General features: G+C 38.6%; 1 protein-coding gene across 2 annotated transcripts; it reads right to left on the minus strand.

Annotated features, from left to right (window-relative positions):
* Positions 1 to 1,420: 1,420 nt before the first annotated feature.
* Positions 1,421 to 27,421, minus strand: LOC136834966 (putative serine protease K12H4.7). Of its 2 annotated transcripts, none has more exons than XM_067097909.1 (10): positions 27,287 to 27,421; positions 24,452 to 25,207; positions 22,422 to 22,603; positions 20,025 to 20,257; positions 19,356 to 19,491; positions 9,943 to 10,137; positions 9,432 to 9,553; positions 4,626 to 4,758; positions 3,301 to 3,470; positions 1,421 to 2,808 (listed from the first exon to the last, which is right to left on the minus strand). In XM_067097909.1, the coding sequence occupies exons 2-10, from the start codon at positions 24,686 to 24,688 to the stop codon at positions 2,699 to 2,701; spliced, it is 1,518 nt and encodes a 505-aa protein (XP_066954010.1). In that variant the 5' UTR covers positions 24,689 to 25,207; positions 27,287 to 27,421; the 3' UTR covers positions 1,421 to 2,698. The 2 variants fall into 2 exon arrangements, with proteins under 2 accessions (XP_066954010.1, XP_066954011.1); XM_067097910.1 differs by having other exon boundaries at positions 22,422 to 22,569; positions 27,287 to 27,393.
* Between the last annotated feature and the right edge of the window lie 462 nt (positions 27,422 to 27,883).

Here is a 27,883-nt window from a genome sequence, read left to right on the forward strand (position 1 = left end):
GGTGGGAGCTTTGCGGGTGGAAGGAAGGTGCCGAAAACCTCCCTAGGGGTCATTAGCGGAGTACTGCCCTCTGATGATACAAGGGAACCTTCTCGTCCTTCTCCTTAGCCACAAATTTCACCCATTGTTCAGACGGCCACACAGCACAATGGCAGAAATGTTTCCTACAAAAGATGCAAAGCGTGTGTGGGTCAATTTCACAGAGTTCAATTTCCACAGATGAGGGTGTCTCTTGCATGGCCTGTTCTTACCAGGACAGTGGCGTACACTCATAGCTTTCTCTGGGGAAGGAGGAAGGCTTTACTGACTAATGGGTTTGGCTTATGACTACAGAAAAAACCACAAATCATACAAAAAGCAAGGAATACCCAAGTAAAAGTCAAGTTTATTGTACAATAAACAGCAAAAGCTGGAAAAGACAGTTGAAGGTGAGACATCAGACCACGACAGTGGCCAAGAGCAAAGTAGTATGCAGACTGACAAGTGGGGGGCTACCCCCAACTGTCAATAGTTAACTAACTTGTTAGTATATTTAAATGGTAATTCCGGCTTGCATTTGCAAGCTAAATCCCATGTAAAGAACAATTGTTTGATTTTGTTTGATCATGTTTTAGTTTTATTTTAAAAAATGTTTGATTTTGTTTGATCACATTTTTGTTTGATCATGTTTTAGTTATACTCTTTCCTAAAAAGAAGAAATGTTTTGTTCATGAGAATTTGCTGAGAATGAAAATTCGTGTTACTTAAATGTTATTCTTAGGCATAAATAGCTAAGAATACATAACTACAATCATAGGCTGTGTGTATATTATTCAATATATGAAGAATAGAATAAGTGCATTTACAACATACAGTATTACTGTTTTTCTTTTCTGTAAGTGCTAAAACTACCTCAATCAGATTCATCACAACAAATGATATGAACTCTGTTCATCTCGTCATTCAATCATGTTACAGATATGAATGTGCATATTGTGTATATTGTTTTTATGTTAAAATAAAATATAATAGAGTAAGTACTACTATATTCATAAACTTATGAGTGTTGCAGTTTTGTTTATTTTTATTTTTTCTTTAATTTTGAATCAAAATTGGGGTGCAGCTTTGAGGTCAGACTGCTCCTCTCCCCTTCTCATTAATGACAAACCTTCTAAATATTCAGGTTCTTCAAAATTCTAGCTGTAATCAATACCAGCACAGCACAATGAATGCAATGTTCATTTGTTCCTAATACTTAGGAAGCTGAAATGCCACAAGTCACTGGGCTCCTAAGTTAATAAAACCCTACATGTTTTATTTTCTTACTTCCACTATCTATTTTCTTTGGGAACTATGCCCCAGTGCTTTTCCTGTTCCTTTAGGACTTGGCTAGTAATAGCACAAGGATGCCTAGAGATTTCAGGTTAAAGTACAAAAGACATTTTAAGTTTTTATAAGACCTTATTCCTTTTACTCTGAACATTCAAGAAATGATGGTAATGTGTCACCCAGTAGTTATCACAAGATAGTCCAACACATTACATAAATACCTTAAAATGAAAAATAAAATATACCAGGCTGCAGTTACCTCATTATAAACACAACCCTAAGGACCACATACTGTGTCATTTTCTTGTCTGCACACCATGCAAGTTGTAGTTACCTTATTAAAAACATATCTTTAGAAATAAAACATTAGACTTTGTGTTTCGTACCAGTACAAATTTCAGTTAAGAATGATTTAGTAAATAATGCCTGAGAAGCTAATTACTGTAGCTGTTTTTCAGACTACTCCAGGGTGAGACTGGGATATTACTCAAGTACAGTACTTGGAAATGAGTCATAGACTGTTTCCTTCATAATACTGTATTACCCAAATACCTTAAACTTTAATCACCTATCCTCTCTTGTAATGGGAAAACTGCTTATGAAGAGCCAATCTTAAAAACTAGTCAACAAAATCTCTCACAACTATTCTAACTTTTAAAAATTAACAATGATTTAGTAATCATAATTCTTAGTGAGATTCTTAAAACCTACAAAACTTTTCAACCATTTCTACAGGAGATTAGCTCAAGATAATCCATGTTTGCATAAAGATTACAAAGTTTCTTCACACTTTAGCAGAGAAATCTAAAATATACAGTCAAAGAGTAAACAATGAAACTGGAGAATGGTCAAAACCTTGGTTCGGATTAAGACTATAAAGTGCCAATTTCATAAATACCAGCATACATAAGAGGATAACTAAAATATATGAACTAAAACACTTCCACTCTCAAACTACATGACAGAAGCTTGAGTCTTGAATAACAATTCAAGAACTGTACAAAACAGGTTACTTTTAAAATATAGGAAGAGATTTAAGAAGTCTACTGCTGATATCTGACTTACTCAAATCACCACAAAGGAAAGGTTGATACTGAGTTTTTGACCATCTGAATTCCAAGAAATATTCCCCACATGACAACAAATCCTGAATAAAGATTACACCACAAATGTGTAACAATTAGCCAGTATCCAATCAAATATGATGTTATTGTAACTTCACTCTTTATACACCTTTTAAATTACTAAAATTATTTACTAAAAACACAAGTTTGATGTAACAATACACCTTGAGTTACAAATGCTCAAGAAATGTCTAAATTTGTAGCAATTCAGAAATTACAACAACTAGTATTTACCTAATTCTATACTGAGATTCTTGAACATAGCATTAATCCTTCAACCATTTTTGGAGAAGACTGAATATTTTCTCTCTTGCTTGAGTTAGCTGTGGAGGGTCCGTAGTAGATGCAGGATACATGTTCGCACAATGAGCTGTACCTGGAATTCATTATCAATAATAAGTATAACACAAGTAAAATGGGTTGTCAAATGAAAACTTATAAAATCATACTATATATTATTCATGAAGAGATGAATTGGGGAAAGACAAAAGTATCAAAAGCCTCCAAGGAATTTTAAATAATTTCTGTCGTCATCTGTTCAAGAGATATGCCTGTGGAAGATTAATACAGAAAAAAGAGGTGGTGGTGACAGAAAGGTGAGGTAAACATGAAATTACTGGGTTAAGGCAGAACTGAAGCCCAGGAATGAGGTTTACAGAAGATGACAATTCAAGCAGCCAACACGACAGTACCACAACCAGGATGTACTTAAGAGGATTTTGTGTAATAATTGTTTTGTCTGTAGATCTACTGCTTTTGCAAATTTGTGTTTCTACTCACTGGTACAGCATATAGTATCAAAAGTCAATGCTGTTAATCAGAACCCACAGCTTTGCCCTGACAAGATAAAGAAAGAACATACTCTTACCATCAATAAAGATAGCTGTGGCTTCATCACTTATGTTGGAAGTAACCCCCAGAGCATGCCATGGATCAATTGATCCATTTGGAAAGACAACACGGGTGACTTTCAAATCATGACCACCATACATTGCATTAGTCCGTCTGACACCTGCATTCAGAACTTCAGGTGAGATCCTGTAAAAAAATTAAGTAAAAAAGTTTCAGTTTATTCTCCCAAACACTTACTTCCCAAAGCAGGACTGTAAGAACATTAACAAATTACTGTACTTAGGATATATTTCAATATCCAGATTATTGTAAACATTAATAATCATATTTACAATCACAAAGAACACAGCAAATAAGTAAAAACTCATGACAAACACTTAGGGGCATCTTTTGCTATCCGTTATTTCAATGTGAATTATTTAAGTTTGATTGAAGTAGTAGAGAATGATATGCTAAAGTCAACCCTTAACTTACAAACACCTGACTGAAACTAATCTCAAAATGTGAAGAGTTATTTTAAATTCCAGAAAGTTCTAAACTACATGAAAAGTTCTAAACTACAAGATTTGATTTTTCTACATGCTGAACAAACTAAAATTGTAAATACATAAAAAAAGTATTTCAACTTAATCCATGACAGCACTATCATTATGTGCTCCTAGTGCAACCATATATTATGCTGCTACACAACCTCAACATGATAACTGGCTCCTAACCAAAGAAGTAATGGTACTGTGGATACAAGCATTGTTTTAAAGCAAATGTCAGGCTTATTTAATTATAAATTTATTATGATGTGAAAGACTCGACAGAGAGAGAGAGATATGAATAAAAAAGTAAATTTTCTTTACTTAATAATTAATATTCTGTACTTTATTTACTTCTGTTCTTGTTTCTCAAATAAAAGTACAGTAAATGTTTTGATGGTTGTGTCAATATTGGAAGTTTACAAAAACTTTTATTACAGCATCACCAGAATAGTATAACAACTGCCTACTGTATTTACAAAGCATTTAAATTTTTTATGCATTATGTAAAATCTAGAGATGACACGGTACGTACAGTACTGCATACTGGAAGATATGCATTATGTGTATTTATGCAAATACCCTATAGATGTATTACCCATTTTATATAAAGGATTTGAATCTGTTCATTTGAAGCTACACTGTGGATCTTGTAACCAATCACCCACATAAGCCAGGGGCGGACTGCACTTTATTATATGAACTACAAGACAAATATCAATCAATATGCTCAGTATGAAGCTTTTCTGCTTGAAACATTTGGAAGTAATATAAGCTCTTTCAAAAGTCTTTTACTGCAAAACAAATAACAAACCTTGGGCCAAATATATCTTGACACTGCTGTGTATAAAACTCAAGAGGAAATTCGTCACCAAATGGTTGTTTGTATGAGTCTGATCCCTGATAAAACCCAAATTCAGTGCAAGTTTGGTATATCCATGCTCGTCCTAAACAAAAGAGATAAGAGATAATCCATCACAGTTGAAAAATTAACTTCGCTGTTGAACAATTACCTTAGAAATGCAGTCAAATTCTATAACTTCAGAAGTACTGTATTTAGAAAAATAATTTTTGCCAAATAAATCATATTTTAAAATCAAAATACAAACAGGATATTTAATTAGTCGTTTGCATCTCTTTTGCACAATGCATTTAATTAAAAAATATATTCTGACCACAAGTGTCAAGGAATTTTTCACCCTTCTTGTTCAAGTTTGCTGCAATTCCAAAGTAAAGTATATCAATTCATGAGTAGAAATGTTCTTAATACACAAACTCCAGTACCAGTGCCACACAAATATTGAAATTCCTGAGAAGAATAACATCCAAAAGCCTGCAAAATGACTTGGAAAATAAAATTCAAAACCAAGCAAAAACACATAAAAAAACACATCACTTCCATGAAAATTAACGAATAGAGAATTACTGTTTAGAAATGGGCCTATACAATTTCTCCAGAAAGCAACAGCCTGCAATACTATTATAATTTAGAAAAAAATTTTTTACAAAAGCTACCTATCAAAATCCTCAATATTCCTACAAAAAGTACCACTTAGAGCTTCCCAAATAGGTGGGGAAAAAACCACAAAAAACCAATTATGTCCTATTGTATATATTCATATACGAATATTTTTTCTCATACATTGTGACATTTTTTAATTCACAAACTTTAAGCGACAAATATCATTTAATATCCAATTCACTATACCTTGGAAACAGCTTATACCCAAAGGGAATTATAACTGATACAGTATATGCTTCATCACCAGTGGGATTTGAACCCCTGCCTTGTTTAGCCCTTTAACGCTGACTGGACATATTTTACGTCGACAAAAGTTGTCTGCCGGGTGCCGAGTGGACGTAAAATACGTCGACTACAAAAAGTTTTTTTAAATATTCGCGGAAAAATACTTATAGGCCTTGTTTGCGAAAAATATTAAATCACGCGCCTGGAGGGATGCTGGGAGTTCACGGATCACACTGTTGTTTTGTTTACAAGCATGACCCAGCTGCACATGCACGAATTTCTTTCTTATCCCAAAAGAAAGCATCAGCTAACTCTGCTGAAAATCTCAGAAATTCTTTAGTTACTTTGTCGTAATTTTTGCAGTTTTCTATTAGCCGTTACATAAAGTTTTATATATGAAAATGTGCACAATTTCATGTAGAATACAACAAAAATAACTCATGGTTGTAGCTTTTATGAATTTTTACATATTTTCATATAAATCACGATACGTGCCAAACTTTCAACCTTCAGTCAACTTTGACTCGACCGAAATGGTCGAAAAATGCAATTGTAAGCTTACATTCTACTTTTATTCAATCATTTACCTTCATTTTGCAACAAACTGGAAGTCTCTAGCACAATATTTCAATTTATGGTGAATTTTTGAAAAAAACTTTTTCCTTACGTCCGCACGCGCTAACTCTGCTCAAAATCTCAGAAATTCTTTAGTCACTTTGTCGTAATTTTTAAACTGTTTTATATTAGCCATTACATCACGTTTTATATATGAAAATGTGTGCAATTTCATGTAGAATACAACAAAAAAATAACTCATGGTTGTAACTTTGATCAGTTTTGAAATATTTTCATATAAATCATGGTAAGTGCCAAAATTTTGACCTTTGGTCAACTTTGACTTGACCAAAAGTCCAAAAATGCAATTGTATGCTAAAACTCTTACATTCTAGTAATATTCAATCATCTACCTTCATTTTGCAACAAACGAGAAGTCTCTAGCACAATATTTCGATTTATGGTGAATTTTTGAAAAAAACTTTTTTTAACGTCCACGCGTTACGAATTCATGCATCATTTTGTGGTAATATTTTCTCTGTGTTGCTTTGATCATTTTACAATTTGTTATATACCAAAATCATTGCAATTTAGTGTACAATACAACGAAAAAAAATAACTCATTAGCTTTAACCATTTTGCTCAAAGCGCGATTTGTATACAATTATATATGAAATTTTTTTTCGCGCTGTCATATACAGTATTCCAAAATTTATATGTGATAACGATATTTTTTTTCATTTCTGATGGTTGCATACTAAACTTCAGGCAATGAGAAAAAAAGCATCCAAAAATGAACTCTTAATCTTAAAAACTAAGCGTGCTGTGATTTTTAAAAAAAAAACTTTCCTTCCGCTTCGGCGCTAACTCTCAAACCCCACCGGCATACGGCAGACACTTTTGTAAATAGAGGCTCGGCGTTTAAGGGTTAGGAACAATGTACAGTGACTTTTGGCCGCTGAGCCATAAAGAGAGGTGTAAGTGGATATATCACAGCTGTTCATATGCATGCTGAACTCAGGTTTTGTATTAGAATCAATATCAACCCACCTTCACCATGATAGTTTATCAGCAGAGTGTTTTTTTAATCATATCCGGAAATTCCCATTATCCAGCAGGGCGTAGGATGCATTAATCCATATATGGCAGAGATTAGGATGGATTAATCAAGATATGGAAGAGATTACTGTATATTATATTTTTAAAAATTTAACACCGGACAAAAAATCATCAAGTCTGTTTGCAAATGCAACAGATGCAAATGACTGTATTTACAATGAAGTGTAGGCTCTTCATAACAAATTCAACACATACCAGATGACAGAGGGAGAAGGGACAGTGGGAAGGATATGATGGTTCAGTTACGCTGATGATAAAGAACCTACACATAGGTTTATATGTGGAGGCATAGGTCACATTCATTTCAGCATCTGCACTGCCTTGTACATTTACCACAGTATTTTGTTAATTCTGAGGTCTTCAGACGTATTCAAGGAGTAATGAAAACTGGTAAGTAGTTGGTTTTGTTGAGGTGCTACTGTAATGGGGTTGTGCTGAAATAACCCTAAACATACTTTATTTACTGGAAAAAAACACTGAACTGCAGCTAACAGTTGCAAAGATATGATGCTCTCAAACAATAAAGAAATAATTACAATTGTCACTTAGTGACTGTGAAGCTGGCAACACAGAAGACAGAATAAAGGGGGAGTACTGTCATTGGGTCTGCTATTAGGCAGGAAGTATTTTCTTAATACAAGCCTATTCAGGTGCTATTCTAAGCTCATGATCTTAGACAGTGACCACTTACATTATTTTCATTACATGAACTTAGAGGACCTTACTAATGTTCAGGGTAGAATTCTCCTAGTTTTCAACGTCTCTATTTAAGTCTTTAATAGCATAAGAATGATGTTTATTTCTCTGTTATTATTTCACATCACTTGACACGGGACCCCGATCCAGAAAAGGATTTTGACAAAGGAAAATCTATTTCTGGAGAGGGGCCCGTGTCACCCGGTGACCCACCCTGTTTTTCATTCTCTCCCTCCTTGGTAAACTTCATTCTAGTGAGGTGGGTGCTAACATGGAATGCGGCTAGTGTTGCCTTGTATACAGTCCGCGAGTAGTGCATGGGCTTGTATCGGCACCTCTCGTTGGGGACTTTTGACATTGGGAATCTCTATAGGATAAGGTTCTCGTGTTTTTGTAGTTCACCCTTTTCCATACACGACTCCATCTAGTGGAGCTCGCTCTGGGGTAGTAACTCCAGCATTTCATTTAGCTTTCTCTGTATCTAGCAAACGGAATTACCTAGAAATAAGTGCTGAATGGACTTTTTCACCGGGTGACATGGGCCCCTCTCCAGAAATAGATTTTTCTTTGTCAAAATCCTTTTATTATGAAGAAATTAAAAATAAGGAAAAGGATGGAAAAAAAAAAACGGTTAAGATGAGAATAGTGGAATACTGTACAGGCAGTCCCCGGTTATCGGCGGGGTTCTGTTTCTGAGGGTGTGATGATAACCGAAAATCGCCGCTAACCGAAAATCGGTGATTTCGGGCCTTTTTGGGGATTGTCGGGGTTATCGGCGCCGAAAACGCCGATTTTTCGGTTATCGGCGCCTCTGTTAGGTATGTATCAGCGCCAATAAGCAGAAATTGGCCATTTTCGGCGCCGAAAATTGCTGATTTTCGTCACTAGACAAGCCCCATAAAATCAGATCGCTGTTAACCGAGTCCGCCGTTAACCAGGGACTGCCTGTAATGAGCTAGAAATAATGATGAATACATGAAATTCTGCTGATGAAGAAATGGTCTGGGGAATTGGTATTAAGTGCTGCAGAATGATAAAAGTGAAACAGGTGAATGTGGACACATGAGGGGGATGTGAGGACACAAAATAATACTACAGGCAGTCCCCAGTTTATGGCATTCTGACTTTATGGTGCTTGGATCACAGGACCATTTACCTAATTTTACAGCGTCATAAATGGTTTTACAGCACTGTAACCCACTTTTACTGTGCTGTATCTATTCCCATTATTATTATGATGCTCTGGTTTACAGCGTTTTTCAGGTTACAGCGCACCGCCGGGAACGGAACCCGCACCGTAAACAAAGGACTGCCTGTACTAAGAAGATGGAGGTCTTACAAAACACTTTAAAACCTGGAAAATTCTGTATGCAGCATTCAAAAACAAGAAAAATATGTGACAACATTCAGGCAAGAAAAATAAGCTGAACAAAAAAGTTGAAGTACAACTCTTTAAGGTACCAAAAAAAAATACAAGAAAATGACAAATACTGAAAACATTACCTCCTACTTCTGTGTTGTTTTCCCAGCTAGTAGCCTGGAACTCCTTAATCATGTTATCATAAGTGTAGTCTAAACAGCTCTCTCCCTCCAGAGCAAGAAACATATCGTTGATTTCCCCATACCTAAGCATAAATTACAGTCAATGAAAAACAATAAATTACTCTAAACCTCCAAGATACAACCAATGCTAAGTTTGCTTCAAACAGAGACTATAGAGTAAAAGAGTAACCATAAACATTCCAAGTTTCAAATAATATGAAAATAAAATAAATGAACAAAACTCACTAATCATTGTGTAATTCAGTTTTCCCTTTCAGTCATTACTCAAAACACTAAAAAATGTCTTGAGTTAAACAAGAGCAAGTATATTTTGCTAAAAAATCTGAGTTCATATTGAGCCTAAAAGAAACTAATAACAGGCAATCCTTTTACAAAGAATGAGTTCCTGACAAAATTTAATATTTAGAAGGTTCTGTCCAACAAGTGAAAAAAAAAAAAATGAATATAGTACCTTGCTACTGCTGGTCCCTTCTTCCCATCCATCATGATGTTGCATAGAGTTTCAATTGTAATATTGACTCCTTTGACACCTTCAAATCCTCTGTTATCCTTGTTGTACTGAACAACTTCTTCAATATACCCCGCAAGAGTTGCAAATAAATTTGATACATCCAACTTCTTGGTCGCATCAAGAGGATCACACAACCTATTGGGAGAATATATTGCTTTGAATACCAAGCAAAACAAAATTAACTTCATTAGGAGAAAAATCTTCTGCAGTGCTAAATCACAGAAAACTGCGCTCAATATACAATGTAAATAACATCCTTATTGCTTTAATATTAGACGTACTTTTGAAAATGATTTATCGTTATCAAATCAAAATGTCTTGCACAATGTATCTTGATCTCCAAGATTGTTTATACTGTACAACAAAATTAAGATCTCTCACCAATCTCTATCGATCCTAAAAGTAATGAAAGGCAACAATACAGGTAAATAACTCTTATATTAATCATAAATTGTCATACATCTATGCAATGGCTCTCTGATTGCCCTAACTTGTACTGAACATGAATGAGAAAGAACCACTATGCAAGATAGACCACCAAGAAAATGCCACCAAATTAGTCAAAACACTGTGGTAAGGAAAGAGGGCACTTTCATTATGATTACAAGCAGTCTCCGGTTAATGATGGGGGTTCCATTCCTGGCTGAGCACTGATAACTGAAAATTGTCATTAGCTGGAACATCACAATAATTATGGTAATAAATGGTGTTTACGACGCTGTAAGCACCGATCAGCACCGATAAACCAATTAATGACGCCGACAAACGGCTTACTGGCACCAAAAATCACTTACCAACGCTGATAAACCACTTACTGGCACTGAAAATCTGGTTAACAACGTCGTTAGCCAAGCATCATAAAAGCAAAACGCCATTAACCGATGCCGCCAATAAGTGGGGACTGCCTGTAATAGGTTAGTATGAAAAACATGTTTTATTCTACATGAACCTCACTTGTTGATTACAGAGCCATTAATCAAAAATTGACAAAAGTTGAATATTAGTGGTTGGACAAAGACAGGCAGAGTGGAAAGAGTGGGTTAAGAAGACAATCAGATCAAAATTCAACTCTTTCCAGAAGTGGTCAACTCACCTCCCATAAAGCAAAGTCTGCATTAAACTACAGCAGAACAGGTAGCTTCCTAGTACTGTATTTGTAATGTAATTTACTGTACTTCAACAAATCAAAGTGTAAGTAAGAGGCACATTACTCACCATGGATATGAGGCATGAAGATAAGTATCCCAAAAAGCCAGTGGGTACCATAAACATCAATGAATATATGAACATAGAGGCTGATGATTGCAATCCCAACTGATATACATCAAGAGACTTATGAGAGACATCTCACAGATAGACCCTAGGGAAGACATTTTGGCATCTCCAAAAAAAAATGACAAAAAGGCACAGATTTCATGGGTCATGTACCTGAGCTAAGACATATCTTGAGAAACATCAGAATATCCTTCGAAAATAACCCAGTGAAGCCAGAAATAAATTCTATTTTTGGGTACAAGAATTCCTAGGGTCAATATTAGGAAAAGTTAAGAAAAAGATGAGTAGAATTTCTCAGTGCATTGAAGGTAGGACCTTACCGTCTATACTGGACAAAGAGGTAGATCTATTTATCTACTGTACGTAATTTCCCTGGTGTCTCAGTTAAATCATGATGCAGAGAGACTGGGAGTCTTGGCATTACAGGAGCAAATGAAAGACCAACAGATGATAAATGATGGGAATGGTATACATTTCTAAATGTATATCATGAAGCTATTTGACACACTTGGAGGTGGCAAAGACAAGCAAAAGCAACAGCTTGAGGGTTGGGTCAAATAAAGAGCCACTGGAAAAAAAAGACTCAAAATGATCCCTAGTTAAGGTATATAAAAAGAGAGAAAAATTCCAACTCAGAATCTTTACTGGGGAATTGGGGATTGACTGGCAAAAATGACAAATTCTTGTCATTGTCCAAATCCACATCATGCTCAAGGAAGAACTCTATTGCCTTTCATAACAGACAAAAACAGCTTCTTAAGTTCAGCTAAAACTGGAACAGAGGCTTGGAGCAGAAAAGTGCCCCATTTGTTACACCAAGCAATGTATTGTGCCCACTTTCCTTGGTAAAGGTAACAGTAAGAGGAACTGCAAGGGGTGGTGATAGCCAATGCTGCAACACCTGGAAAAAAAAACTCTCAAATGAATGCTGGATACAACTCCATGTTTGAGGGGGGATAGTATTTTAATGATGTGCAAGCAGTGAAAATGAGGCTGTTTCAGAAGGCACCATCAAGTGGGAAGAACCTGGGAGAAACAATAGCTGAATAAATATAGGATACAACAGTAGTCACGAGACCAACAATGGGCAATTACATCACTTAACACAAAATACCAAAAACCACAAAATGATATTTTAATGATAAAATAAAGTTTGTTCATACTTACCTGGCAGATATATATATAGCTGTATTCTCTGTTAGTCCGACAGAATTTCAAAACTTACGACACACGCAGTGGGAGATCAGGTGGTTAGTACCCATTCCCGCCGCTGGGAGGCGGGTATCAGGAACCATTCCCATTTTCTATTCAGATTTTCTAGTGCCACTGTCTCCTGAGGGGAGGTGGGCGGGCACTATGAATATATATATCTGCCAGGTAAGTATGAACAAACTTTATTTTATCATTAAAATATCATTTTGTTCATGAAACTTACCTGTCAGATATATATATAGCTGAATACCACCATTGGAGGTGGGTACAGACAGAATAGGATTTGGAAAAAACACACTACAAGTAGGTGAAAGATACTTTGGTTCCTTACCTGTTAGCATAGCTGACTTCGTGATTACTGTCACCCAAGTCCGCTTCTGCTTAACTAGAGTCTCCAGCAAGGGTGTGACCTGTATAGCTGGTGAGTTCTAGATGATCTGTCAACGGGGCGTGACCACAATGTGACAAGACCATATTGACCATACAATGAGGGCAAACGAAGTAAAACCAACCACCTGACCAAGCCTAACTAAGTTAGGATAACGCAACTAAAGCTAACGATTGGGAAGTCCGCCACAGGCAGTCGACCCAACAACCATAAAAACACTATCCAACCAATTTCTATAGGATAGGATGAGTGTCATCCCCTGCCCCCAGGAAAGTATCTGCGGAAACGTATGGTCCTAGCGAGAAGCAGTTCTCATATGTCGTCTTCACATCTCTCAGGTAGTGTGAAGCTTAACACAGAGTTGTTCCGCCAAAATGTGGCACCCAGAATGTTACTGAGTGACATATTTTTCTGAAAAGCCACTGAAGTCGCAACCGCCCTCACCTCGTGAGCATTGACTTTCAGAAGTTTAAAATCAGTGTCTTGACAGCATGAATGGGCTTTTTAATCGTATCCTCAGAAAGAAAGCCAGAGCATTCTTTGACATAGGTAAGTCCGGTCTCTTTACGGAACACCATAAACTATCTGAGGGACCTCGACTTTCCTTCGTCTTGTCTAAGTAGACTTTGAGAGCCCTAACAGGGCAAAGGACTCTCTCTGGCTCTTGAATAAGGATTTCAGCCATACCCTTGATTTCGAAGCTCTTGGGCCAAGGGTTAGACGGGCTTTCATTTTTCGCTAAAAAGGAAGGGCTTAAAGAACAAACCGCGTTATGCCCTTTAAAGCCTATATGCCTACTAAAGGCTTGCAGTTCACTAACCCTCTTTGCAGTTGCTAGAGCGGTTAGAAAAATAGTCTTCCTAGTAATGTTCCTCAATGACGCAGAACGAAGAGGCTCAAACGAACTGGACATTAGGAACCGAAGCACAACATCCAAATTCCAAGAAGGAGTCCTTAGCCGAGGCACCTTCGAGGTTTCGAAGGATCTGAAGAGATCGTGAAGGTCTCTGTTGTTAGACAGATCCAAGTCTCTATGCCTAAAAACAGATGATAGCATACTTCTATACCCCTTTGATAGTCGAGACTGCAAGTTTCACATCACTCCTCAGAAATAAGAGGAAGTCTGCTATCTGGCTCACAGAGGTCGTGGTGGAGGAAATGCCCTTCTTTCTACACCATCTCCTAAAGACGGTCCACTTCGATTGGTACAAATTGCTGGAAGAGAGTCTTCTCGCTCTGGCAATAGCTTTACGCCACTGGTCTAGAAAACCTCTCGCTCTGGCCAGCTTCTCGATAGTCTGAATGCAGTCAGACACAGAGCGGGAGGTTTTTGTGGTACCTCTCGAAGTGGGGTTGTCTGAGTAGATCGACTCTCATGGGCAGAGATCTCGGAAAGTCTACTAGGAAGGACATGACCTCTGTGAACCATTCCTCGAAGGCCAAAATGGGGCGATCAACGCCATCCTCGTCCCTTCCGACGACGCAAACTTTCTGATGACTTCTCCGATGATTTTGTACGGAGGAAAGGCATACACGTCCATCCCCGACCAATCCCAAAGAAGAGCGTCCACTGAGAGAGCTCCTGGGTCGAGAACAGGGGAGCAGTAAAGAGGAAGTCTCTTCGTCTTGGAGGTTGCGAAGAGATCTACCAAGGGACGTCCCCAAAGCTTCCACAGTCCTGACACACCTCTTGGTGTAGGATCCATTCGGTCGGGAGCAGTTGTCACTGCCGACTTAGAAGATCCGCACGGACGTTCTCACGCCTGCAACAAACCTCGTGAGGATCGTAATATTTCGGGCCTGAGCCCACAGAAGAATGTCCTTTGCTAAGGCGAACAGGGACCGAGAGTGAGTTCCCCCTGTTTCTTGAGGTATGAAAGGGCCGTGGTGTTGTCCGAGTTGATCTGGACAACTCGGTTCGAGACTCGCTCTCGAAGAAAAGAAGGGCCAACTGAATCGCCCCCAATTCTTTGAGGTTTATGTGCCAGGACACCTGTTCCCCTCTCCAGGTGCCCGACACTTCTTCCCTCCCCAGTGTTGCTCCCCACCCCAAATGGACGCTGTCCGGAAAACAACACTAGGTCGGGGTTCTGAAGTTGAAGAGAAAGGCCTTCTGCCAACTTCGATGGATCGAGCCACCACCGAAGGTGATTCTTTACCTTTGGCGAGATACTCAGAGAAGCTTCCAGATTCTCCTTGTCGTGCCAGTTCTCTGCAAGGAAGAATTGAAGCGGTCTGAGGTGCAGTCTCCCAGGAAACAAACTTCTCCAGTGATGAAATGGTCCCCAGCAGACTCATCCATTCCCTCACCGAGCATGTTTCTTTCCTCAGGAAGGCTGAAACTTTTTCTAAACACTGAAGTTGTCTTTCTTGAGACGGAAATGCTCGAAAAGCCACTGAATCCATCTGAATCCCCAGATAAACGATGGACTGAGTCGGGGTCAGATGGGACTTTTCGAAAATTCACCAGAAGTCCCAGGGACTTCGTCAAAGTCAAAAGTCGTGTGGAGATCCTCCAGACACCTTGTCATTGACGAGGCTCGAATGAGCCAATCGTCCAAATAAAGGGAGATTCTTATTCCTCCAAGGCTGAAGCCATCTCGCAACATTCCTCATCAAGATCGTGAAGACCATAGGAGCTGTGCTGAGCCCGAAACAAAGGGCCCTGAACTGGAATACCTGTCCCCGCAGGACAAATCTCAGGTATTTCCTCGATAGAGGATGTATAGGACGTGAAAATAGGCGTCCTGGAGATCGAGAGAAACCATCCAGTCGCCTGGTCTTAGGCTCCCATGACCGACTGGGACGTCTCCATTACGAACTTTTCCTTCAGAACGAAATGGTTCAACTTGCTGACGTCCAGAACTGGTCTCCAACCCCTGACTGCTTCGGAACCAGAAACAGCCTGTTGTAAAAGCCCGGGATTGTAAATCCGAGACTTGCTCCACAGCTCTTTCTCGAGCATTTGTTCGAGCAGGTCTGAAGAGAATTTGCTGTTTCTCCTGATGATAGGATGGCGACAGATCTATGGGAATCGTACTCAATGGAGGCAAAACGAGGAATGGGATCTTGTATCCCTTTTCGATGACTTGGAGGGACCAGCTGTCCGTCCCTCTCTCTCCAGGCTTTTGCAAAAGAAAGGAGCCTGGCTCCTACCGGTGTCTGAAGGTCTACGGAGTCATTTCTTGCCCCTGGTCTTAGAAGGGGCTCTACCTCTTGAGGGACCTCTGCCTCGAAAGGACGATCTAGAGGAGGGTCTTCCACGAAAGGGCTTCTGAATCTTGGAAGTCTGCCCAAGGGAAGAAGTCGAAGGGGCTGCAGGACGTCTAGAAGACTGGGCCAGGAGGTCCTGAGTAGCCTTCTCTTGCAATGTGGAGGCCATATCCTTGACTAAGGGTTGGGGAAAAAGATGGCTAGAAAGCGGAGCGAACAACAATTCTGCCTTCTGAGTAGGAGAGACCGACTTCGCCGTGAAGTTGCAGTAAATGGCTCTCTTCTTTAAAAGCCCCGCACAGAAATGGGCAGCCAGTTCTTCGGAGCCATCCCTAACCGCCTTGTCCATACAGGATAGGACACTAAACAAATCTCCCAGGCTAATGGAGTCAGGGCTACGAGCCTGCAAGTCCAAGACTCCCAGGCACCAGTCCAAAAAGTTAAAAACTTCTAAAGACCTGAAAAGGCCTTTCAGATGGTGATCAATCTCAGATAAAGACCAGGACACCTTTGCTGAAGAAAGGAGAGACCTTCTGGGAGCGTCCACAAGGCTGGCAAAATCCCCTTGGGAAGAGGAAGGAACTCTCCAACCAACCTCCTCCCTGTCTCATACCAAATTCCTGCTTTTCCACTCAATCTTGATGGAGGCAGGGCGAAAGAAGTCTTGCACTGAGCCTTCCTGGAGTCCATCCACTCTTGAACCTTGTTAAAGGCCCTCTTCGTAGAGAGAGACGTAGCCATCTTCACAAAACCAGAAGACTTTTGTGACTTAGACGAGGTTAGCTGCGAGGGGGAGGGCGAGGAGCAGAGGGCTGAAACTTGTCCCCAAACAAGTCTTTCAGCAGCCTAGTTAAGACTTGGTAGTCTGCAGAAGCTGAAGAAGAAGAGGACTGATCCTCAACTGCAGGATCCGAAGCGCAAGAAAGCTCTCCTTCTTCCACAGGAGCAACGGAAGGGCAGGAGAAGAACCGGGAGGGACGAAGTCCTTGCAGACCAACATGCAAAGGGACTTCTGCTTGGAAGAAGTCCGAGAGGAGTCGCGAAAGTCACGAGCAGAAGAATCAAGATGAGAGTCTCGACGAGCGTCCCTGACAAGAACCCGACGAGCTTCTGACGAACGATCCGGCGAGAGTCCTGGTGAGAGCGAGCAGCGAGGAGGCGTCATGCCTCGCAGCAAGAAAGGCGCCGTGCCGAGCAGCAAGGGAGGCGTCTTGACGAACTGCAAGGGAGGCGTCCTGACGAGCAGCCAGGGAGGCGTCATGACGAGCAGCAAGGGAGGCGTCATGTCGAGCAGCAAGGGAGGCGTCCTGCCGAGCAGCATGAGAAGCGCCACGCTTAGCAGCATGAGAAGCGCCATGACGAAAACAAGAGGGTCGTCGAACGAGGGGCCAAGCCTGGCAGCATGAAGCGATCAGAAAGCGGGAAATTGCGATCCCTGCCAAGACCAGTAAAACGCTGAGCAACAGGACTTCTAGCGGGCGGCGCATGAGACGACGAACGAGGAGAAGGAGAAGGGGAAGGTTTAGACCTCTTGATCGGCAGCCGGGAATCCTTCCGACGACGACACGCATCAGTCTCCTTCTGGGCCATTAAAGAAGCCAATTGCTCCTGCATGCCTAGGAGCAGCTTACGAGTAGGAGAAGATTCTTCCTCAGGAGAAGGACTGATCCTATGAGAAGAAGAGGGGAGGGGGACGCCTTCTTCCTTCTCACAGGAAGCAACAGCCTTCTTTCTGGAGCGGCGGAGCGCTCAAAACGCGTCCATCGTCCGATGACGTCCTGGTCCTCTTCTGCGGTGGGATGGCGTCAAAATCCTCCGGAGAAGAGCGAAGAGCGTCACGAAAAAGGACGTGAAGCGTCCCCTTCTTTGAAGCTTCTCTTCAAAGGGAGAGAATCCCGAGATTTCCATTCCCCGACGCGGGAGGAGGAATCGGGGAAGAGAAGCAATCCTTAAGATTCGTGCCCGTGCACGATCCTTGGCAGCCTGGGAAGCGTCATCAGGACATGCCGAAGGGACGCCAGATCGGTGGGGGTCCGCGTAACCCTCTTGCGGCTTCGACTTGCCCACTCCCTGAGTCCTGGGAGTCCGACAGAGGTCTAGACCTAGAGGCGTTATACGGCCGATCTGACGCCCCCTCCACAACACTAGGGGGACGGACACTATCACTGCACTTCACAGCACTTTGAAGAGCGAGCATATTAGCTTCCAAGGTACGAATGGAAGACATAATAATCGCCAGGGCATCACCATCCGCAGACACAACCCCAGGGTTAGGGGCAACACCACAGGGTTAGGAAGAGCTACGCCTACAGGAGGGTTAACAGGTGAAAACACACTACCCTGACTCCTACCACTTCTGGAGGAAGACCTCCTGAGCCTATCTCGCTCTAGCTTTCTCACATAAGAATCATAAGTCCTCCAACTAGCATCAGACAAAGATTCACACTCCTTGCATCGGTCATTCAACAAACAAACATGTCCTCTACAACCCGAGCATACAGTGTGAGGATCTACCAAATTTTCGGTAGCCTCACCTTACAGTCTTGCACACGGCAAACTCGATAACTAGAAGAACTAGATTCAGACATCTTACTCCCAGGAAAAAAAAAAACAAAGCCAAAATCCAAAACAATCCACAATAGCGTATGCCTAGCCACAAGTCCAAGTCAAAAAAACCAAAAATCAAACAAATACTCAAGTGACAACCAAGTTTTATCCGAAATCCAAGACGGAGGTACTGAAAACAAGTGTTGACAGTACCGGCGACAGAGAAAATCTGAATAGAAAATGGGAATGGTTCCTGATACCGCCTCCCAGCGGCGGGAATGGGTACTAACCACCTGATCTCCCACTGCGTGTGTCGTAAGTTTTGAAATTCTGTCGGACTAACAGAGAATACAGCTATATATATATCTGACAGGTAAGTTTCATGAACAAAATACTAGGTATTGTGAAAGTATAAGGACGAATGAATTGTGAAAATGAATGGCATTCTATACTAGACACCAACTGGGGTACATCCTGATAGAGCAACACAAAGTTCTATACTGTACACTATTTAATTATACAAAAGAATGACTAACAATGGAAGCATCTTTTGGGTGATCTTAGAATGATCATTTATGATCAGTAAAAATTTGTGCTACTGAAGAGCCATTACACAAGATTAAATTCATTTATGATTAATGAGTTTCTAATAACCAATCTCCTCTCTGAACTCAAGAGAATGACTAAACTGAAAGTTACAAAGTTTCATTTCCCTTACTTGAAACGTTTTGTAATGTTTTGCCAACCAACTCTATGAGCCATAAGCAGTTGTATCTGTCGTGTTGCTTCTTTAATGGCAGTATTACAAGCCTCACTGACTGTTGCTAAGGCATCACGAACAACTTCCAAGTATTCTGTCAATATAAAAGCAATCATTACAACAAAATACTTAAAGGACTGAATGTTTGTAGTTGTTTGCAGATTCAGTAACTAAGGCTGCAAAATTGAGAATTTGTCAAAATACATTAAGCTTTCAGTTTCCACTCACTTCATACCTATGATTAAGCATAATATAACACTTACAATGCAAAATTCGAATGGCTTTTCATAGCCTTCATAATCAAGGTTTTAAAATGTAATGTATTCTAATGGCTGTCTACGGATTCTGTGAAAGAATGACAGGACAGGGAACTGGGAATTTTATACTCCAAGCCTGAAGGAAAACAAAAATAGGAGGGGGGAAAAAAGGCAGAGAAGGAAGAATATGGGTATCATTTAATAACAATGAGTTGCTAAAACATGAAATCCAGGGATAAAAATATTTACTGTGCACTGGGCCATACAATATCCTGCATTTAATAATATTCCTTTTTAGCCCTCTAATCAACAACTTTGTGTACTTAAATTTTCCAGTGTTTTGAAAAAAAGAAGAGCTTGCAACACTCACCTCTAAAATCAATCTGGGCAACTATGGGGGCACTTGAGGCAATGGATCCATGCACCAAGTGAGGGTATTTAAGCCGATACCATGCAGCTAAGGAGCCTGGATATGACCCACCAAATGCAATCCACTTGTTATCTTTCAAGCCAAGCTTCTCTTTCATTGCAACAGTGAAAGTAGCCAAGTCAGCTAAGGCCTGCTCACTACTGAGATATACCAGGTTTTCAACAGACACATCCCTATAAAAACCAAGTATCCTGAATTACAAAGAGATTAGAAAATTAAGTTGCGGGTACATTTACAAACACTACAGCCTCATAAGATGGTAGAATGGACCAACTACTCATACAGTGTGTACAATCCTCAACATAACATTGAAGAGGATCAGATGGCTGTGGTGCTGGTGACGAGAGGTAACTGAGGTCCACAAGTTCCATACATACCATGAGCAGTAATACTGAGTGAAGCCACAGTACTAATAGCAGTAGCAAACAAAACCTTTACAAAATATATATGCACGTATGTTGAAAAAGTTATATGACCTTTCATATCTTTATCTTCATAAATCCATCAACCAATTGTCTTTAATCTTATAAATTTTTGCTATTCTATGATAATCTGGTAAATTCTGCAGTTCAGCATTGTCAGTTGTTGCCATTTAATTAGGTAATAATTTATGAGTCTGGATGAATTTTTGAATGTAAATTACTTAAGTGTTATTTTTGTTTTGTTAGCTTGTTTGCTCCTCTCCGGTGGTTAGCTCTTTTTTTAATTTTACTAATGCCAGTTGTCTTTTTCATATATGGTGCTGAGTGGGTGTGAGGCCTTCCCAGTACATTCCATTCCCCCACAGCCCCGGGTGGACGAGGGTCTTTATATTTATCCTACAAGAGTAGGAGTTAGTTACATTCTGGACCTCTGCCTGGGCATTTGGTTGGCTTTCGGACTGCTGCTTGACTTGTTTCTTGTTTTGAGGATCTGTACACCACAATATATTGTGGATCCATTACCCTCTGCAGCTTAAGAGTTCATCTTCGGATAATTCTATCATACCCTTGGTCCAGTTACTAAAGCCAAGGGGACCTCACTGTCCTATGGTAGGGTATTTATAACCCTTTTATATAATATAGACGTCTTCTTGTTGAGATCACGGCACTTTAATCCTGTTTTGGGCCCTAACACCCCGACTGCCTTGATTTATCCTCCAGACGTGGAGAGTGACGGTCTTTCAAGAGGAACCACAGAAAACTATAAATAAAAGTTGTTAGGGATATTAGATTGTATTCGTTAGGATATTCTCTCTTTTGCTTTTCTCTTCCTGTCTGGGCCCCCTCCTTTTTGTGTTTGAATGAGTTATTTTTCTATCGTTAATTGGGTAAGTGGTTGTTATTAAGTATAATTGATATTCATATTATTTTTGTATCTGAAGAGGTTCAGGTATTATTTCTGACTTATATTGATGTATTAAAATTAAGGATTTTTCTTGGTATTTTCTTTGCCCCTTGAATTGATTTTTGCACACAGCTAAGAGGTTGAGATACTTTTCCACCAATTGTGGATTTAGTATTGTGTTGGTGAATACTCGTTGATTCATTATATTTGGATATAGCGTGGTGGTTAATCAAGCCATCACAACATAAACAATTCAAAATAAATAAGAGAAAGGCAAAAGCATTTACTGAAATTATTTGTTACGACTTCTTGTACTTTATTGCTGCCAAAATTTTTTATATTAAATTACAACCATTTAAAAAATTTAGCACGACTTTTTACAGTTGTGGTAACTCAGCTAGTTTCACCTGGACTTCACAGTGTAATTGTCCTAAGTTTAAACCCTCCTCATGGCCTATGAATATTCATTAGCATCATGACTTTAATATCCTTGTGAGTCATCAGTAACCACTGCCAGGTTCCCCTGGTCCTAGCTCAGGTGGACAAGGGCTATGGTGTAAATCACATATGATCAGTCTCTACGACACTGTGTGACAATGCAATAACATGTCCCTGGCCTCTGCCTCTTATGAATGACCTTAAACCCTACAACTAGGTGCCACCTAAATGTAGTGCATGGAATAATTTCACGAGCTCAAAATTTTACAGCATGTAACAAAATAATTTTCTAACAATACATTGTTTATGGTACTGAATCAATGTCTTAAGAACTACTCATTACCTCATACAGTAATAATAAAATTTGTATCTTTATTTCATATGAATGTTCATAGCTTTCCTTAAAAAGGCAATAAGGATTTGTCAACTATAATAATAACTGATAATACTAAACAGTATTCCTATTTTACAGTGCCCAAGACACTTCAGATAATAACTCATATAATATCTGATATCTTAAAACTGAGTAACTAGTGATTTTTTTATTTTACTATATACCAAAGTAAAACTTACTTAGTTGGGTGACTTTTTCCATAGTAACGATGTTCCAGGCTTATCAAGTATGCATTGAGTCGTTCAGCATATGGGATCCAGGCACCCTCTACCATCCATATTGGGTTAGCGGGGCCTTCTCCTCCTATCATAAAAAACACGGGTCCTCCTGGTTTGTAGAATGAGGAATTGGTGAAATATCTCTGCAAGGTAAATACATTGTAAACTCCAAAGCACTGGATATTTTCCTGTTTCTTGGGCATACAGGTTTATTGAATTTAGGCTAGCTTCCACATTAAAAAAAAAAAGTGGAAACATTAGTGCTGATGATGTGTTTCACTAAGTACTATTATTGATATACTGTACAGAATATCTATTTCAATAAATGAAATATTATACACATAAAAACGTATTTCCTAACATCAAAGATAATAATTTTTTCCTAAAATAACTCAAAAATTAACCATATGTACTTCCTAGAGGCTGGAAGGTTAAGTTTTCATCAACCTATTCTAATCCCTAAGGAAGGTTATCTTTGCTAGCCAGTAATCAGAACTACTGTACTGTATAAGACCTCTGATTGAAGTGTATAAATCATTCTTAGTTAAAATAGTAAATAAACAAAAGTATCATAAAAACAAAAAATATGTTACCACAAAGATTCCTTCCCATATTGGCAGATTACAATAGACATGGTAACAGACACGTAATAACATTAACAGGATTTTTGCTCTTCTCAAATGTCCCTGACTTTTAGGAGCGTTACTACATGAAAAAGTAAAGTTGCAATACTGTATATTAAAAGGCTCTTACCAGTAAACTATTCTGTAACAAGAATATTGTAATAAAATGGAAATTTTGTAATATGTAGCTTTATGATAATTTATTCAGAAGTTTAGATTTGTTTTTATTTGTTAACAATGAGAAAAATATTTTTAGGTTTTGAAGATTAAAATTTTACTAGTTTTGTCACTAATTCATAAATTACTTTCTTATACTGTACAGAGAAATATTACGCCATAACTAACCTTAAATACTAAATTCACTTAATCTTGGGAATAACATAGGCCTTCACCCAAAGAGTAATTACTACATCTGGTTTGGCCAGAATTGAATTTGAACCTATGTCTGCAATACTTTTAACAGGATCTACATTTTAAATATACCATATTTGCCAACGTATAAGACACACCCTCACATAAGATGCACCCCTATTTTACAAGGATATTTTGTGGAAAAAACAATTTTAGTATGTTTCATCATACATTTATTGAAAGATTAAAAATTTTAAGGTGATTTTGTATGGAAAAATGTTTGATTCTGTGCATGAAATACAATATTGTGAGAGTAAACTGGAATAAAGTATGAAATCATTTGTAAATTTACACTCACCTTTATAGGAAACTAAATGAAATTTAACATAATTAAAGAAAGTTTATGTGTTACCATGACAGGCTTAAACAGTTGTTTATTTATGGTAAATTTCATGTAGTTTCCTTTGAAGATGAGCGTAAGTTTACATATGATTTCATACTTTATTCTAGTAACATAATTTACTGAAATAATTAGATTTGCTTTTCAATGTTTTATTATTAGCAACAATTTTTGTGCCTACCCAGTATGCTTGCCGTAGGCTAAGCCCAGTGTTCGGTCTCCCATCCCTAATTGCGGCCGCATTGGACACAAGGCAGTTTTTTGGTACATTTAAAAATAAAAATGTGTGTCTAATAGGCCAGCAAATACAGTAATTATCATACTGAACAAATATTCAAGTGAAAAGTGCTTAAATCAACACTAACTTGCAGATGGCTTCTACAGGATACAGTAGAATGAAAGTGGTGAAGAGAAAGGTGGGAGGGAAATAACAAATGAAAACAAGAGAGGAAATACTAAGTGGCTTTAATACAGTTATTTTGATGTTCTCTTCAGATTAATATTAAACCTAGCAAGCTAATACTGATCCACAGTTATAGTCAATACAGCCCAGGCCTTGTGAACAGACAGGAACTGGCCTTTGTTAGCTATACTGATACACCAATAGAGAAACTAACCTGTGACCAAGTCCTTGTGTCTGTTGGGTTAAAATGGTCCAGCTTTTGAACAAACCACTGATCAGGAGGCAAGGTCACTCCCTTCGGCTTGGGTGGTGGGTACAAGAATCCATTCCTCGGCCTTCCATACTTGTATCCCATGGATAAGCTTTCACCTAGTAGAGGCAATCCTAAAACTAGCCATGCAGTAGCTAATAAAGTTGGAGACCATCCACCTGTAGCTATAAAACTTTTCATAGTGAATGTTCCAGCTGTTATTCAAACTAGTTCAGTGAATTATCTATTCTTTCAAAATAATGAAAGGATACTTAAAGCAATGTTTCTATAATAGATAATTGCTATTATTTTGCTGGTTTTACAGGGTTGTCATACACCATCTGAAGGCAGAATTAATAAGAGATAGCTCAAATTTAAAATTTTCACTTGTTAAAGGAAAAATTCTACAGTGGAATATACATTTAAGATGTTGGTTCTTGTTTACACATTTGTTCTAATAAGCTCTTGATGAGAAAATCTCAAATAGACATCCAAAAAAGTGTTTAGATTTCCTTACGTGCATAGCACTTCACTAACAATAATAGTTTTGCTATTTAACGTTTACTATTTCTTAAGCAGTGATACACTTGCTAAGGCTACAATTGCATTTCAGCCATACATAAGGTTTTAAAAAATTTATCCTGTAGGATTAGAGGCTTCTGGTGGGCCCAATCTTATTTGCCTAAGATGGCCAAGCGCATGCCCCTTACTTTTGCAAACCTGTAAAAAAAAAGTGAAAAAAATCAAGCAAATACACATGGTTAGACATATAGATATTAGATATTAAGTTGAAGACTAAAGTAATCAATGCAGCCATAGTTTGATAATGATATACAGTATTTAAAGCAAATTTCTAAAATTTATAAGGGATATCCAGTATTTAACATTGAACACTGAAAAACTGCAAAATTTCTATACAGCATGATTGTGATCTTAATCAAATTCTAACATAAGATCTAGCTGTCTTCTTACAAATAAATTGCAGAGCTTCATGTATATGGGTTTCAATAATTGAACTCTACCCATGTGAGGTAATTTCTGCCAATTAAGAGATGACCAATGAATATTTTATCCTGCATATATGCAAAGATATTTTTGAGACATGAAGCTTCAATTCTCACACAAGTAAACTTCTTCTGCTGTTATGATTACCAACTACCACAGAAAATACAAAATTTCTTTTGAAACTAACAGCAAGACTTCTGCCTGTTTACGCTGTTTGATATGCAATTGAGAGAGAATAGTTTTTGTCTGACAACATAAGCTCCAGCCTGTACCTTAAAGCTTGTTATTGATGAGGTGGGTGTGCATGACAGACCTCTTCAGAAAATGCTAGGGCCATGAACCACCTGTCACAACTTTGCATGAGGGTACCAAAAAGGCCTACATTCACTAAAAGTGTAATTTAAGGAAAGGGGTAAGTTGAGAGGAGGTAGGGCACTTTAACCTGGCTACAGATATATCATGTTATGTAGTATGTAGTAGTCAAGAGATGGCATCGTAAGAGAGATTAGGCAGGTTGAGGGAGTCCCAGGGAAGTGAGATATTCCAGTCAGGTAGGTCACTGCATCCAGTACAAAGTGGAATGAGGTTAGGTCAGGTCTTTTAAGTTAAAATGAGCACCGTGATCAATCATTTTAACTAAGGGAAATGGATGACAAATTCATTTCCTTCCATGACAAAATAAAGGACAAGCACCAATACATGAATGATGCCAACTGTGGCAACTTTTCTTTAGAAAATGGAAAAAAAATGTTAAATTGTTGAAAGGCTCATGAATTAATCTGTTTCTACCTCAATTTCTTTTCTGCTGAGTTGTGGAAGGAAACTCCCAAAGATCTTTACCTCCTCCCTCCATGAATACTGTCCAACAAAGGGTATTTTGTGCACTTTTGTTCTACACACATAATGATAAAATATATTATGTCACCACTTTAGCAAATTCACATTTTGGACATCTTGCACTTTTTAACTTGCAGTAGCCTATCACTTTCAGCATGGATCCTGTGTATAACATTCCTTGTAAACTTGGGAAAATTGTCTAAAAATTAAACAGCATTACAATTTCATCATGGGCATGGGGTTATTCCCTCAGCAACTGAATTTTCAACCTGCTGATAGCAGTGCATCTACAGGCTGCAACTGAATCAGTGAATTATAACCAATCTGTCCAAATTCTTAAAAATGCAAAATGGTGTGTACATGGCTTTTTCATAATTACATTTAAAGAAACTTTCTTGCAAGAAGTTTACAAAAAAGGCCTAAAAATTCTTTATGTGAATTATTTCCTCACTAGGGCAAGTCTCAGGCTGTGTGTCTATACTGTCATCATGGTATTATTTGTTAAATAGGTTATCTGTCTGTGGTTTCTCAATAGGCCTGGATGCTTATAGTTGATTCTGTAGTCAAGAAAAGTATTTATGATACAAATATGAAAAACCTTCTCATAATTCTGAATTGCATTATCATGATTAATAGAAGAGTACCCATGTTTAACCATTATAATTAGCTAAATAAAAATTTAATTATAGGTCAAAAACATCAATAGGGGTTTAACTAGATAGAAGCATTAGTGTTTCCTATTATAACTAACTAACCTAACCTCTCATAATAAAGCCTACTCTAACCCTTCTATCCTTAACCAGCACGGGGGTTCGACCCCAGGACCGTAGACCGGACAGAGTTTATCAACCTCACGTAATCTATCTTTCCTTATCAATTCAGTGTTGATGTCTAGCTCATAACTACCCTTCGTAAAAACATTAAGCTAATTGCATTTTAAAACAAGTTTATACTTACACTCTCTGATTCGATGTACTTTACAAGATAACTGCTGAACTGTTAATTCCAGTTGAAACGACACCAATGACAGATAAGGGTCACGAGAAGTCAAATGTCTAGTGCTGTGCAGAATTAGTAGTAGATTAGTCTCCCTTTGCAACGGCTCTCAGTTTCCCTTGATTTACTCGTGGTTTTCAGTAAAAAATAGTTCCAAGTCTTCTTTATTCATCTCTCTCTCTCTCTCTCTCTCTCTCTCTCTCTCTCTCTCTCTCTCTCTCTCTCTCTCTCTCTCTCTCTCTCTCTCTCTCGCCGAAGTTATTTCCTGTTAAAGCATATTTCAAGTAAAGGGAATTTTTTATATCTATTATACCGGCTGGCGCTGCAACCTCCGATCGAATAGCAAGATAAGTAACATTCCTTGATGCCTGTGAAATTGCGCTATATACACGTCAAATTTGTTCAGATGGTCGATATCTTGATTAGCCTCGTTACCATGCCGTGCATGGACATATCGTTAATCCTTCCAATATGATTTTCCAACATTATATATATATTTTTTTCAGTGAAACGCATTAGTACATTCTCGTTAACAGGTTTTTGATGTGTTTATTGTGT

Source organism: Macrobrachium rosenbergii, chromosome 54 (genome assembly GCF_040412425.1).
Source record: "Macrobrachium rosenbergii isolate ZJJX-2024 chromosome 54, ASM4041242v1, whole genome shotgun sequence".
NCBI classification, from domain to species: domain Eukaryota; kingdom Metazoa; phylum Arthropoda; class Malacostraca; order Decapoda; family Palaemonidae; genus Macrobrachium; species Macrobrachium rosenbergii.

Excerpts from the sequence above, each read along its gene's own strand:
- LOC136834966 (XM_067097909.1), bottom strand. The coding sequence starts at position 24,688 with ATGAAAAGTTTTATAGCTACAGGTGGATGGTCTCCAACTTTATTAGCT. Across the intron at positions 22,604-24,451 it reads ACACAAGGACTTGGTCACAG|AGATATTTCACCAATTCCTC; the intron begins GTTAGTTTCTCT and ends TTTACCTTGCAG. Across the intron at positions 3,471-4,625 it reads CAAGATATATTTGGCCCAAG|GATCTCACCTGAAGTTCTGA; the intron begins GTTTGTTATTTG and ends ATTTTTTTACAG.